The sequence below is a fragment of the Chenopodium album genome, chromosome 15 (genome assembly GCF_948465745.1).
Source record: "Chenopodium album chromosome 15, dcCheAlbu1.1, whole genome shotgun sequence".
In the NCBI taxonomy this organism is placed as follows: Eukaryota; Viridiplantae; Streptophyta; class Magnoliopsida; order Caryophyllales; family Amaranthaceae; genus Chenopodium; species Chenopodium album.
Genome location: NC_137848.1, coordinates 16,783,409 through 16,798,485, shown reverse-complemented (window position 1 = coordinate 16,798,485; position 15,077 = coordinate 16,783,409). Strand labels below are relative to the sequence as shown.

General features: G+C 33.4%; 1 protein-coding gene across 1 annotated transcript; it reads right to left on the bottom strand.

Moving 5' to 3' along the window:
• Window positions 1-273: 273 nt before the first annotated feature.
• On the bottom strand, window positions 274-5,699 carry LOC145583024 (signal peptidase complex subunit 3B-like). Its single transcript, XM_081640128.1, has 6 exons — window positions 5,390-5,699; window positions 5,228-5,275; window positions 4,441-4,503; window positions 4,041-4,094; window positions 909-995; window positions 274-689 (listed from the first exon to the last, which is right to left on the bottom strand). Exons 1-6 carry the CDS (start codon window positions 5,513-5,515, stop codon window positions 564-566), a joined length of 504 nt encoding a protein of 167 aa, XP_081496254.1. The 5' UTR covers window positions 5,516-5,699; the 3' UTR covers window positions 274-563.
• Between the last annotated feature and the right edge of the window lie 9,378 nt (window positions 5,700-15,077).

Genomic DNA, 15,077 nt, shown 5'->3' with positions numbered 1-15,077 from the left:
TATTTGTTCTTTAAAATTGTTGACTTTTGCTAAAACTTAACTTATTTATACTCCCATAGCTGATGTTTCAACATAATCACTGCATGAATAGCCTGGAAACATATAAATATACTTTGAATCTCGAACCTAAAAGAAATTAGTTTGCCTTAGGACAACCGCGACTGATAAATAAGAGCAGACTGCAGAGCATCCACAACCTAAAGCTTTTATCAGGAACGCAAATTAGCTCGTTACCAATAAGCGCCCAAAGGCTTAGCTCAGACATGATCACGGTGCCAAGAAAAATTTGTAGCCATGCTTCTACCATTTTATCATGGTCATATACACAAAATCACATTATTGATCATTGTACAGTAGGGGAAATCAGCTTTGCATTGTGAAAAATTCTGCTGCTATTTAACTAGAATGAAATTCAAAGCTTTCTTGTTCACCTTTGCTTGACAATAAAAAGTCCAAAAGCTTGTCTTTTCATTGCTTTAACTTTTGTCTAAACATGTGATGTTAAAATCCTTAAATAAGAAACTATAAACCTCAGTCTTAACTTGAAGAGATCAATAGGTGGATCATCTGTATTGCTCTGGTAAGTGGTATCCTGACAGCACAATTTTGTCAGCAAACATCTTTCCAGTCTTGGGCATTACATGCCAGTGCAATGTTAAGTTGAACTCCTTGCCTCGCAAATTGCTTCCCTGGAATCAACATGTAATAGTTACAAAGCTTTCAATTAACTAGTTGCTACAAGTTTAGTTCGATGGCCATAAAGCTACGATAATGCTTTTAACATAACTATGGCAGCCACTGCATTAAAATGCAAGGAAAAACGACTAATAAGCTGTTACAGCCAACTGCTAAACGCAGCCAGTGCCAAGAAGAGGGCAACAGACAAAAGAAGACAGGTAAATTCCTACCTGATCAGTAAATCGGTACTTGTTTGAGATACTAACTGAAAACTTTGCCTTTTCTTTTGATTCTATGATCGTATCCCAGAGCGAAAGCTGCTCAAAAGAAAATTGAAGAACAAATTAGTTATCGCAAAAGGTTTAAACCTGAGAGCCCAATAAGCAGGTTTGCAGTTGAAAGGGTGCAGTGAATTAGTTATAGAATATATTAATTGCAAAGGGTTTTCCAGAAGTATAAACCTGAGAGCATGACCTAGCAAAATTTAACATCAGTACTGGAAAATATCTTTTATATTTAGTGTGTCTTTTAAGAGGACAAAGGACTTTCAAGATTAGACCCTTTTCAAGATAGCAGACCAACCAAGAGAGCTGCCCAAAATTATCACCTAATTAAACTTCATTTGTGTATCAAAACTCTTTTGATTGATTTCCTCTGTTCTATACTTACATTTCCCTAACTGGAAGTTTCATATCAATTGCTATATATCCAATTTTGGTATTGCACTCTCTCTATCTCTCTACTCATCACATAGTCCCTCTTATATCTCTATTCCTCTCCAATTCACGTGATCTCCTTAATTTGTGTACCCCAACCGGCCAACCCCATGTAGCAAATAGCATAGAACAGAGGAAATAAAGTTAAACAAGTTTAAAAATGAAATCACATGGACTGTATGTTGAATCCAGGGTTCAATCAACATAGAAGGAACAAATTGAGAGGAGAAAACAATTGAATGTCAGTCGACCTTAAATTCTACACAATATTTTCAGAATTTCAGCTGCACCTGTAACACTAACAATGTGATATGGTGGACAAAGAACTTGACCTTGCCCAAACAACTGACATGGTTACCAAGATCATTGAATCTGTTATAATAGACATCCATAAACAAAACTATCACAGAATTGTTTCCCACCCACCATTATATCAAATCTGACTTAGGCCATGCTCTCTTCACCTTATTTATGCTGAGCTAAAATTATTTTTACTGAACATAGATTATTTTTACTGAATTGAACTTATTTTTGCTCAATTGAAATTATTTTTACTGACTGAAATTATTTTTACTGATTCTCTATTGTATATCATATTCTCTATCACTTCGTGTATATCTCCTTTAAAGCTACTGATTTTTATTGATTAAAAATTATTTTTACTGAATTGAAATTATTTTTACTGAAATGAACTTATTTTTACCGAACTAGAATTAATTTTACCGAATAAATTTTTTAAAGTGAAGTGAATAGGGCCTTAGCATAAAAGAGGAGGCAGTCATAAGGGGTTTGGAGCACTATGTCACTAGCCTTACATGCCTCGGCACAAGTCCTATATGAGGCAACCTCCCTATGCCTATGTGCCTATACTTATTCATGTGTCTTGGTGCAGGTTCGTATCATTGTGCGTGTTATCTTCTATTGTAGCTGTTATTAATGTTCGTTGCGCACATAGGGGAAAGCTGACTTGGTTAGAGCCTCGGGGATTCATGCGCCGCATGGGCGATCAACGCTCATCCCGTTGCAACTAACTAGTGAGCTAAGGATGCCTATGTCACATCAGAAGCCCCATCCTATGGAAGCCTTTTGTTGATTTTTGTTTTAGATTTAATTGTTGACAAATCAACATAAAGCATCACAGAGCATAATAGCCATATGCAAGCCATATAGCGGAAAACAAAAGTTGTCGGATTAGAACAAAAAGATTCTCAAACATTATTGAGATGTTGTGGACTGCAAATTGCTGACAAGTTCTTTCATCTCCAAAAAGATCTTACTTTATACATCAAGTTAAGGCATCAAAGACTCCTAGAAACACATTTGACAAAATAGCATGTGTCAGGTAGGGTATGTGATTTCTTAGGTTAGGTCATCATATTCAGTTGCAGCAATTCCTGTACGCTACAAAGTAAGGTATCCCACTAGTTAATAGCATCAGCTGTTTAGCTACAAAGTAAGATATAGAAGCGTTTAGCTGATGAGAACACAGATAAAGTCCCAGTTACCCTATCTTCTGAATTTCTGATTATTGGCTATGCTTCTACTGATCTGCAAACTCAATAAAATTTATAGTAAACTCTTTGAGACCATCTACATCCAACCATATTGATGGGAAACAGCTAGAGAAAAAAGCTCATAAAGAATATATTACTAGGAGAATGATCACACCACACCAGAATAAATAAAATTGACCCTTCATCTAAACATCAAAGGCTCGTAAGGAAACCTATCAAAACCCCACGAGATATAGGCTTGTCTTCCATCCATACCAGAATAGGGGCCTTGCTTGCAATTTTAAAAAGTCTCAAGCTACTAGCTTAACCATTGGAGTTAGAAAAGAAAAGCTTAACCATTGGAGTTAGAAAAGAAATTTAGCTTGGGCAAGCTAATTTGCTAGACAAAAGGATGAATAATGCTAGCCAACTGTTTATTGACATGTGAAATACAATTAAGTAGCAAGGTAATAGCTAGCCATTGGGGTACAAATTAGCTTAAAATGTTACTATGTGGCAAGGTAAGGTATTTTGACAATTAGCTTGCCGTTGGAGATGCTTTTTCTCTCATATTTGCAGGGAGCAAGTGGTAGATAAAAAAGAAGTAAGTCTATATGTTTTGTAAGGTATTCACCACAATAAAATGGTTGCATCTTCATCCAATATCTTTTACATGAAATCTATTCTATTAGAATCTTGTACTTTGGCTTAATTAAGAATTCTTATTATGGGGAATAAGATCCCATTCTTGCAATTGATCCCATTTCAATATTCCTTCTATACAGCACAACTGCACAAGTGAGTTCTGAATTACAGACATCTTTCAGCTTTTCCTTATTCTTTGGGCATGAGAATGGAAAAAGGTTGCCTTTAAACTTTAAAGTCTCAATCCACTTTTTCTTTTTTTTTTTTTTTTTTTTTTACTGCCTCCCTCCTCTTCCGTTGAAGAAGCTCACATCAGTTGCAAAAACAATTGTGACCTATAGTATCTATCCTAAGTTAAGCAGGTACAAAATGTTAGGCAAGTGATTTCAAATTAAACAACAAATTTTTTTGACTGCAGCAGTTTGGTAGTTTCGCATTTGACAAACACCAGAAACAGGATATAAAACACACACACACGGAAGATAATAGTTTCCAATCACCCAATTACCTGATTCAGTACATGTTTTTTGGTTTCATACTCAGCAGCAACAAATGCGAACACCTGCAACAAAAATAACAGAAGAGCTTAGTCAATAACTATAAAAGTCTATAATTCAGCCCTAAGAAAGAGGTTATGCTAGAGTACCTATCCAAGCAGGTTCTAACACAATAAAAGAGAACCAAGCACCTAGTTCAAGTTGACCTTTATTGACTTAATGCCAAAGAAAAGCAAGAATTACATAAAAACAGTAAATCCTACAACTAGCTGCCACAGTTTTTTTTAAATACTAATCTCTTATGAACGAGATTGGAGGAGACAAGTAGGAACACAAACAACGGAAAAATTCAACAAAAGCATGACAAGAGAAATATTAAAACTAGGATTGCATGAAAATATCATGATGAACCTGCTTTGTATTCCATGTAAACAATGACTGGAGATCAGCTGAAATATTCAGCACCATGGCAACCTGGAAAAACAAAACATTAGAACAATTCCAATTCGAAAGGAGAATAAAGAAAAAAGATTAAGAACACATGTCTCAATTAGTATAAGCTACACCCAATTGTATATAACTTTACCAGCAACTGGTTAAAATAACAATGTATTGTGGTTTATTATGTAATAATGTGCTTCTTTTAAGATTGTTATGTGCTTTTATAATGATTATTATGCTTCATATGCTTTCATTCCTTACCAATTGTTGTCTATGAGATTTTATTTATTATCAATGTGCTTCTATAATAATATTTGTGCTTTCATTTTGATGTTGTGTGCTTTTTTTTAATACCTATGTGCCTTTCTTACAAGAAAAATACTAAAACTAACCCGATTACATGAAGAACTACATGTAACCGGGTGTATGTCTAATTTGCGCGTCTCAATTCTAGCTTCAAATTAAAAAGCTTAAATCAACACTTAAATAAAAGATAACTTTGGCTTTTATAAAGCCAAAAAACATGAAATGGCGCATTCTTATACATCACATTCTCAGACATTTTTATATGTCTAATGTCTTGAGCAGGAAATTATCACACAGAAATTAAACCATCCTTTCCTGATTTTTCCAAGTCAATTGCTAGTGTAAATATTTTTCAAAGTAACATGCATTAATTAACAAAAAAAAAAATTGATGAGACAAAAAAAATATAGAAACCCCACAAAAATTAAAAACCCAGAAATTGAAAAATTACCTCATCATTGCCACTGGAGAGTTTCTGAAATCTATGAATGTTGACCACCTAAATTGAAACCAAAAAACACCTAGATCAGAACAAATAGTGAAGATTAATTAAAAATAATTAGAAAAATTTAGAAAAAATAAAAATTGAAAACATGAAAATAAAGATTTGGACCTTAATGTCGGCAGTAGGAGAAGGGGAATTGAAATTGTCAGAAAAAGAAGCGACGCAGCACATAATTGCAAGAATTGTTACTGCTAGAGTTAGCAGTGCATTAGCTCTGTACCCAAAAGAATGCATCTTTGATGTTTGATTTTGAGTTTTTTTCTCTCTTGGATCCCTAAATTGAAGTGAAGTTGGGATACAATTGAGAGAGAAAATTGAAACAATTGATTTTTCTGACTAAGAAATTGTGATTTCTGGGAAAGTTGAATAAAGGAAGGATGAATTTTGGATTTTTGGTCTACAGAAATTGGAGTTTGGACTTGTAATAATCGAACCTTGGACTTTGAGGGAATTTCATTATGACGTGTTTTCTGTTTTTTCATTGGTTGTAGATTTTTTTTTTCTTTTTTTCGGTGTTTAAAGGGTGTGTATCACTTGAAATCGAGAGTGAAGTTATAATAATGACATGAGTTTAGAGGTGTCAAAAGCACATTCAACCCGACCCAATCCGAAAAATATCCGATTCAGATCTAGACTTGCGTGGACATAACAATTCAGTATGACTTAACTTTAAAAATTGACCCGACCTGACCCGACCATATCAGACCCGATCCGATCATCGGAATTGAAACCCCTACATGAGTCATCCCTCACTTGATGTTTATAAGACGACAAACTTAGCTTGCATATAAAATTATAAACCACCAAAATTATGCACGGTTCATGGTCAAACGACTAGAACCGTAAATATTAATAACAGCTCTACCATGAACAGTGCAAACTTTTGGCCATTTATTTACAAGTTTGCAATTTGATAAAATGTTTATCAAAATGATCAACTAGGGTGCCCTCATAAACCTGGTCACCAGCTAAATGTGAGAAAATCCAAGTTTCTATCTGTGTGAGAAACATGAATTGTTTATCCCAGGATAATTTCGACATTTCAAGCTATAAAACCAAGGGTGTTTGTGAACTTTCAACTTTTACTCTATTAACGAGAGAAAACAGAGAAGTTGGACGATCTTCAGCTTCATGATTGATCATTAATGGAGATAAAATCACAAATTGGGGAAAGCTTATCTTCAATGGTGAATGGAAAAGGGAAATACCACTTACCCTTTGGGTTAACCATACCCTAAATTACTCCGATTTTTGTAGGGTTTTTGTTTAATTTAGCGGCGAAGCCGCCATTAATATTGGTGTCAGAAGATGAAGGTGTTTGTCTTTACAGTGGTGATGGTTCGTAGGAGGAAGAAAATAGTGGTTATTTTTAGTGGTGGTGGTTTATAGGAGGAAGAAGAATATGGTGGTTAGCAAGAGGAAATTGGAGATATGGGTTTTCTTCCTTAACGGTGTTAGGTCCTGTTCTTTTGAGCTTCCGGGTAGAGCAGAGTAGAGCAGATTTCAGCAGAGCAGAGCAAAGCAGAGAGCGAATTTCATTATTATTATTATTATTATTATTATTATTATTATTATTATTATTATTATTACTACTACTACTACTACTACTACTACTACTACTACCCCTACTACCACTACTACTACTACTACTATTAATATTATCGCATTATTATTATAATTATTAAATATTAATTATTATTATAATAATTATTAAATATTATTTAATTATTATTTTTATTATTATTATTAAAAATTAATAATTAGTATTATATTTAAATATTAGTTATTATCTTTAAATATTAATTAATATTATAAAAAATCAATTATTATAATTATTAATATTATTAATAATAAATATTATTATTACTATTATTGTCATTATTTTTTTTGAGAAAATATTATTATCATTATTATTTTTACTACTATTATTATTATTATTATTATTATTATTATCATTAATACTTATTAATTATTATTATTATTACTATTATTATTATTATTATTTATTATTATTATTATTATTATTGTAATTCAATATTAATTATTATTTTAATTATTTATTATTTATTATTAAATATTAATTTTTAATAATATTATTATTATTAAATATTATTTATTTATTATTATTAAGTATTAATTTTTAATAATAATATTATTATTAAATATTAAATATTTATTGTTGTTATTATTATATATTAATTTTTAATAATATTATTATTATTAAATATTAATTATTATTATTATTAAATAATAATATTTATTATTATTATTAAATATTAATTATTATTATTATTAAATAATAATATTTATTATTATTATTAAATATTAATAATTATTATAATAATTTAATATTAAGTATTATTTTTAAGCAGAGCAGAGCAGAGTAGGGTAGAGCAGAGCAGAGCAGGGCAGAGCAGATTTCAGCAAAGCAGAGCAGATTTTAGCAGAGCAGAGCAGCTCTAAAGAACGGGGCCTTAATTGACAAACCAAAAAAATCTAATATCATATCACTAATATATAAATCCGGTCTCGTAGCCAGACCACGAGATAGTGACACTTGGCATTCCATTTTTTCGCCAAGTGTCGCGCCACGTAAGCGACAACTATACATAAACATGCCACATAGGATGTCATGTAATTTAAAGATTATTATTAGATAGATTTATTTAGTATGAAAATGTTATCTTTGAGTTTTAATTTTGATATACTTTTAATCTTTTTGTTTTAAATTCCTCTTATTAAATGACAGAATATATTTAGATAAAATATTAACATCTATCTTGAATATCAAATTAACAATAAAATTTTATTTATATTGATATACCACATAATTATAATTAGTATGAGTATCCAATTAACAATAAAGTTTTACTCCTATACGAATACACTACATAATTATAACTATAAATAAGGTCAAGCATCATTAATTTTTTAGTCCACCATCAAAGTTTTATCAATGAAATTTTATGTATATTCAGTTTTATAGTTTTTGTGTACGTTTATGATTTTGTTTTCGATTTCATTAATTTTGTTTATGCTTTGACTCATTAATGCATTTAACTGCGGCTTATTCGTATATTGTACTTATAGATTAAATAGTGTACGTTACGTAAATAGATAGTGTATTTTTGTGTACATGTCCTTTCCTTTTACATGTGTCCAAGTATATCTCAATTCATATCCAATTTTTCAAGATAATTCGATACTAATAGCATAGATATGATACCAAAAACAATGGAATGCATTAACACGAAAAAATAATATTAGGCATCTCATCACCAAAATCATAGTTATCCTGTCAATCCTAAAATTATATACCCTGCCTTAGCTCCTCAATGTTAACAGTTTCAATATAACCTAGAGTAGATAATTATTTTCATCCTAATCATATTATTATTTTTTCCGGCTTATTTGAAGAAGAATATATGCAATAAACTGTAAAAGGTATTACTTATATTAGTACTACAATTAGTTTACCGTATTTAATATTCAAGTAAAAATGTTATCTTAAAATAGCCACCTTCTTGTCAACGCCTGGGAACAATACTAATCATATCACTAATATATAAAGCCGGTCTCGCAGCTAGGCCACGAGATAGCGACACTTGGCATTTCAATTTTTTTGCCAAGTGTTGCGCCACGTAAGCGATAACTATACATAAACATGCCACATAAGATGTCATGTAAGGATTATTAGATTGATTTGTTTAGTATAAAAAAATTATATTTTATTTTTAATTTCGATAGACTTTTAATCTTGTTTTAGTTTAAAATTTTTCTTTTTAAATGATAGAATATATTTAGATAAAATATTGACATCTATTGAATATCTAATTAACAATAAAATTTTATTTCTATCAATACACCACATAATTATAATTAATATGAGTATCCAATTAACAATAGAATTTTACTCCTATACGAATATCGCACATAATTATAAGTATAAATAAGGGCAAGTATCATTAATTTTTGGAAAAATTGACTTGAATATTTCAACCTTTGTCCGGTCCGCCATAAATAAAACCATCTTTTGATAATCCCCCAATAAAACGACCTTTGCACATAATCTGCCATAAATGGGGAGAAATCGGTTGGTGTAAACACTTGATTGTGTCTCCACAAAAACCAAACCCAGTGGTGAGTACCTGTCACGTCTTTGATTATCGAGTTAGGTGAGGAGTTGAAAAGTCCTGTGAATTTCCCTTAAGCCTTGAACATTTCTAACCTTTCCTAAAATGTTTTAAACCAAGATCATTCATTTCGTGTCCTTTTTATAAAGTCATCCAATCCAGTTTATTTTGTTCCATAATCTTGGTCCAATGATTGTGTAGTTGGATAGGTCTTGAAAAGAGCTTTCCAACGATATATTATAAGCCCAAAATCTGAGTTATGACGAAGAAGTTATGGCCAAATACTGAACCGAGCCCAAACTGAGCCTTACCTGCGGCCCAATGATCATGTGGAGAGTCCATTAACCTTAACATCATTCCTAAACCCATTAGGATTTATTGTAAATTTCTAGAATCTTCTAGAAAGTTGTTTTCAGTCCTAAATCCATTAAGATTGATTATTAGCTTCTGGGATCTTCTAGAAGGTTCTAATTTATCCTGTTTTTGGAAAGATAAAAACTTAGAATTTTATATTGAATAAAATATTTGTTTAATAGATTTGATTATGATAAAATAAGGATACGCACGGAGATTTGGCTAACCCAATTTGATTGGATGTTGGATTTCGTACGAATTCCATCTTCTAAAAAGTATCGTTGAGCGATAGAAATATCGAGCTGTGATACTAATATCGAGCAGCGATATAAGTATCGCGCCGCGATATAATTGTCGTTTTGCGATACGATCTGTTTTACTCTGAGTTGGATTTTGACTCTTTTATGATCTTTTTCCCCGTTTTTCTTTATAAATAGAGAACGATTTCTTCCGTTTTCATTCACCTACAATCATCACCTTAATTTGTCTTTAAGCTAAAGCTTATTCTATCTCTCTCTGTTAATTTCTAGCCTAGCCTTAGCCTAAACATGTCCCAACACATTCAAACACATATCCCTTGATACTTTTCCCAAACAACCCCATACCCCATTCACGAGATTCAAATACTCCAAGCCCTTCTCGAAGTTGCCTTCGACCTCGACGTGAAAGGTTGATAGTTGTAGGGAATATTTCAAGTATCCCGCATTTGAGCCCCACTGTGATCATACACTTAAGTATGGTGGCTTCCAAAGGGAAGGAAGCTAGAGCAAAAGAGTCGCAAACAAGTTTTAGGAACTTGTAACCGCTGACATGGTGAAGGTTACACCCCTTCACGATATGATCCATGAGATTGCTAACTCCATAGTGGTCTTAAACCATGACTAGATATTCGAGGATGAAGGTACAAATCCAACCTAAAAGAGATTGAACCTGCCCTAAAATAGGCCTCTACTTTATTCTTCTCATATTCATGTGCACTTTCTGACTAACATACAATCAATATATTAATCCTAAACCTATTTAATCTATGTTGGTTGAATATTAATGCGCAAACAAATCTATTATTGGCGATCACTTGAATTAAAATCACATTAGCCTAAATAAAATTGCTAATTATCTTATTAAGCGTGATTTCAAGTAAAAATTCCCTTAAAACCTACAAGAGAGGGCGTGATCAAGCAATAACAATAATATCAAGCAACATGAAAATATTGATACAACAAATCATCATCATAATAATAATATTCTCATCAAAGCTTAATAATAATAGCAAGATCCTAGGCATGATACTAACATGATTAATAACAAATCCTAGCATGTCACTAAGCATTAAAAATCAAAGCTTTAGGCCTAACATGATACTAACATGATAGAAGAAAATAGGAAGCAAACTAAGCACGATACTAGAAACAATATTAGAAATATTAGTTAATACCCTAAACATGATACTAGGAATCATAAAGACATCCTAACATGATACTAGGAATTAAAATAATCTAAGCATGCTTTATAAAGATATATAGCAAGGAAATTACTCACTTTGTTGCCTCGTATCTCTTTCTATCACAACAATACACATGCTAGTAACTTCAAGAAAAATATTAAATTAAAAAATTAATTTAAATAATTGAAATAGGGATGGTACCAAACCCTCATAAATTATCAACCTTTCACGTTTAGGACGAAGGCAACTTCGAGCTTGGCTAGGTGTGTCCAAGTCTCATGATGGACGAATATTGTATTTGAAAAGGCAAGGTTTGGAAAGTGGGGGAAAGAATAAGCTTCTAACTTTAAGAGAGAGAAAGAAAGATGATTGTTGATTGTTGTTGGTGATTGAAAATGGAAAATATCGACCCTATTTAAAGAGAAAAACGATCGAAAACGATAGAAAAGAGAATTAGAATCGGATTAAAATTACTTTTGACGCGTGGCGCGATAGGACCATCGCGACGCGATAAAAATAGTTTTTTTGCGGATTTTGTTTTTATCATAACTTTTGATCCAGAAGTCCAAATAAGGCATATAATATGGCCGAAATAGTGGAAGGGTGTCAGTTTTGGATAGAGTTTCGTATTTCTTTCGTATCTTTTTCGTTATAGCTCGGAATTAATATTATAATATGTCATTGGAAAGATAATTTCAAGAGCTATACAACCATGAAAGATTGGTATAAAATTTATGAGGCACAAAAATAATATCTGATCATCTTTGAACGTCTTTCATTACGAATAAAATTAGGACTTTCAAAAAGAGGAGTTTTATTCAATTTCAAACTCTTTAATCTCATCTTTTCAAAAAGGATAACTAAGATCTTTTAGAAATTCATAGAAGATTCTAATTAATCCTAATTGGTTTAGGAATGTAATTAAGATTAGTGGACCCTCCACATGATCATTGGGTCTCACACAAAACTCGTTTAGGCTCAGTTTAGTATTTTGACCATAACTTCCTCGTTATAACTTGGAATAGGGCTTATAATATATCGTTGGAAAGGTCTTTTCAATCCCCATCCAAATACACAATTATTGGACCTGTATTATGGACCAAATTAAACTAGATTGGACGTTTTTCATAAATAGGATATGAATTGAATGATTTTCGAAAACAGAAAGAAGTATTTTTTAAAAATAGAGTAATCACGAGACTCTTTCACATTTTACTTCATTCGATAATCAAATGGCGTGAAAAGTACTCATCACAGGGTTTGGTTTTTGGGGAGACACAATTTTTTGTCTACAGAAGCCCCCACGTTGACTAAGTTTGGAGAAACGTAAGTTTCGAAAACAAAAGTCAAAGTAGCGATATGGATGGAGAATGATTCAAAAAGTTCGGCGATCCTAAATCATTCTTGTAATGCCGATACCTGCAAACTAGCGTTAGTTAAACAGATAAGAGAGTTGAAAACGCGTATCTTGCACCGTCGAGCACACGTCTATGAAGTAACCGATTTTGTTGCTGCATTTTGTTGTGACGACCTCCACAGTACCTCGTGAACGTCGTTTGAAGGTAATAGTGCCTCGCTATCTTCATTTGTTGTGACAATCCTCCACATCCTAGTGAACATCGTCGAAGACCGCTGCTTGTAGCCATCTCCAATTGTTGTGGTAGTACCTTGCCACGGCAGTGCCTCGGCGCTGTAGACAATCTCCTCTGTACCTCGGGACATCATCGAAGGTGACCGTGCTTCGCCATCTTTAGTGTTGCGGTTGTACCTCGCCTCGGCATTGCTTCGCCGCTGTAGACAATTTCCTCCTTGCTTTGGGACATCATCGAAGATTGCTACCCGTAGCTATCTCCAATTTTGTGGCAGTACCTCGCCACAACAGTACCTCTCCACTGTAGACAATCTCCTCTGTACCTTGGGACATCGTCGAAAATCTCGTCTTTACCTTGACTCGGCAAATTGATTGACAACCTCCACACCCTAGTGAAAGTCGTCGAAGATCTCGATACCTTGCGATCCCCAGTTTGCTGATTTTTCGTCATGTTGAATGAGTGCTTTCCCAATACTTCGGTGTAATTTGTTCTGCTAGTACCTCGACGCACTTTACTTTGCCAATACCTCAGCGCGCTTTAGATGTAACGAGTCGATACCTTGGCGCTTGTGCTCGCTCGTAAACCAATACCTTGGTGCTTGTGCTTGCTTCTGAACCAATACTTTGGCGCTTACGCTTTGTAATGAGCCAATACTTAGGCGCTTAAATCAATGAGATGATCGTCTTCAGGCCGATCACTAACCGCGATTGTAATCGAGCCGACTACTAATCATGTCAATTGCTTTAGAGGCTAAATGGCGTACCAAGGAGCCTAATTTGCTGAAGAGAGTTCTCACAACCTGTCTGTGGGATCTGCAAAGTCCATCGTTGGCAGTGGCAGTTGTATCGCGCAATTCATATCTCCATCGCGTCAGGATGGTTGTATCGCGTAGCGATGTGAGCATCGCTTAACGATATTTTTACATTCTGCCGATTTGAATTACTCTTTTTCCTTATTTGGAGCAATTTTCTTCAAATCTTCTTGTCTTCATTCCTTGGAAGTGATAGCTTCTCATGCCTTGGAAACTTATCGCAAAACCTTATTCCTCAAGATTCTTCCGAGCTCAAATTAATTTCGATAGAGATCTTCCATCTTGGGAAATTTGGGATTATGACCAATCAGTGCTCAAATGATGTGCTTAATCAAAACCCAAATTTTCTCAATCAATTAATATGATCATCATCAGGCCAATCGTCAATCAAATGTGATTGCAATCAGGCTGATTACTAATCAAATCCTGTTCCTTTGCTAAGTTGTTTGCGTCTCTTGCTTTAGATCCTTTGTAAAGGTTACTCGTCTGTCAGGGACTTGGTGTACCTGCATCATGGGCGGACTTACTAAGGAACAAAGGGGACGACTGTCCTCCCACTTTCGGAAAAAAAAACAGAGGAAAAAATTTCAGGAAAACAAAAACTGGGAAAATAGTTATATACAATTGAGTGTAAGAAAAAAAATAAGAAATTTGCCTTAGTTAAGTTGGTAGTGGGCTAGAAAAAATATGACAAGGGGCCTTATATGAGACTTTCACCTACCTTAGGGGTTCGAATCCCCCTTTAACATTATTTCCTCTTTTTTTTTTTTTTTGGGGGGGGGGGGGTGTTTTATTTCAACGAAACCACTCGACTACTCCCTTATTCCTATTTCCCAACCACGAAGGCACGAACCACCATCCACGCGGCCACGAGTCCCGGACTGTAGCGAGGACCACCACCTCCCCCGGCAACCACCGCTCCACCAAGTAGGTTTTCCTTCTTTTTTTTTTTAATTTTTTCATATTTTTAAAACCCTATTTTACTAAGTTTAAGTAATGTTTTTGTGAATTCATCAATTATTAATGTTCAATGGTTGTGAATTAGAGAGTTATTTGGTTAATTAGTTTGTGAAATGAATTGTTAGTGAATTGATTTGTGAATTGAATTATTAGGGTGAATTAGTTTCTAGATTGAAATATTTTAGAAGTATGTAACTGAATTGTATTATTCAATGGATTTTGGGATTGTTACTTTTTAGTATTAAACAAGTATGTACCCGAATTATTTATATCGTGTACTCGTTTTTTTAAAAAACAGGTTGATGTTGAATTATCGAAATTGTCCCCCCATTGTCAAATTTCTAGGTCCGCCACTGACCTGCATCTATATTTTTTGGACTATAGAACTTTGCTCATGTTTATAATTATCCTAAGGTTGACCTAAGGCTTGGTGTTACTCAACTTATTGTGTCAACTCGACTTAATGTGTTTTAGCATATATGACTTGACATGACTCAAGGTG

Coding starts and splice junctions, on each gene's coding strand:
- LOC145583024 (XM_081640128.1), bottom strand. CDS start 5,515: ATGCATTCTTTTGGGTACAGAGCTAATGCACTGCTAACTCTAGCAGTA. Junction 4,095..4,440: donor TTACATGGAATACAAAGCAG/GTTCATCATGAT, acceptor TTTTTGTTGCAG/GTGTTCGCATTTGTTGCTGC. Junction 690..908: donor AGTACCGATTTACTGATCAG/GTAGGAATTTAC, acceptor TGTTGATTCCAG/GGAAGCAATTTGCGAGGCAA.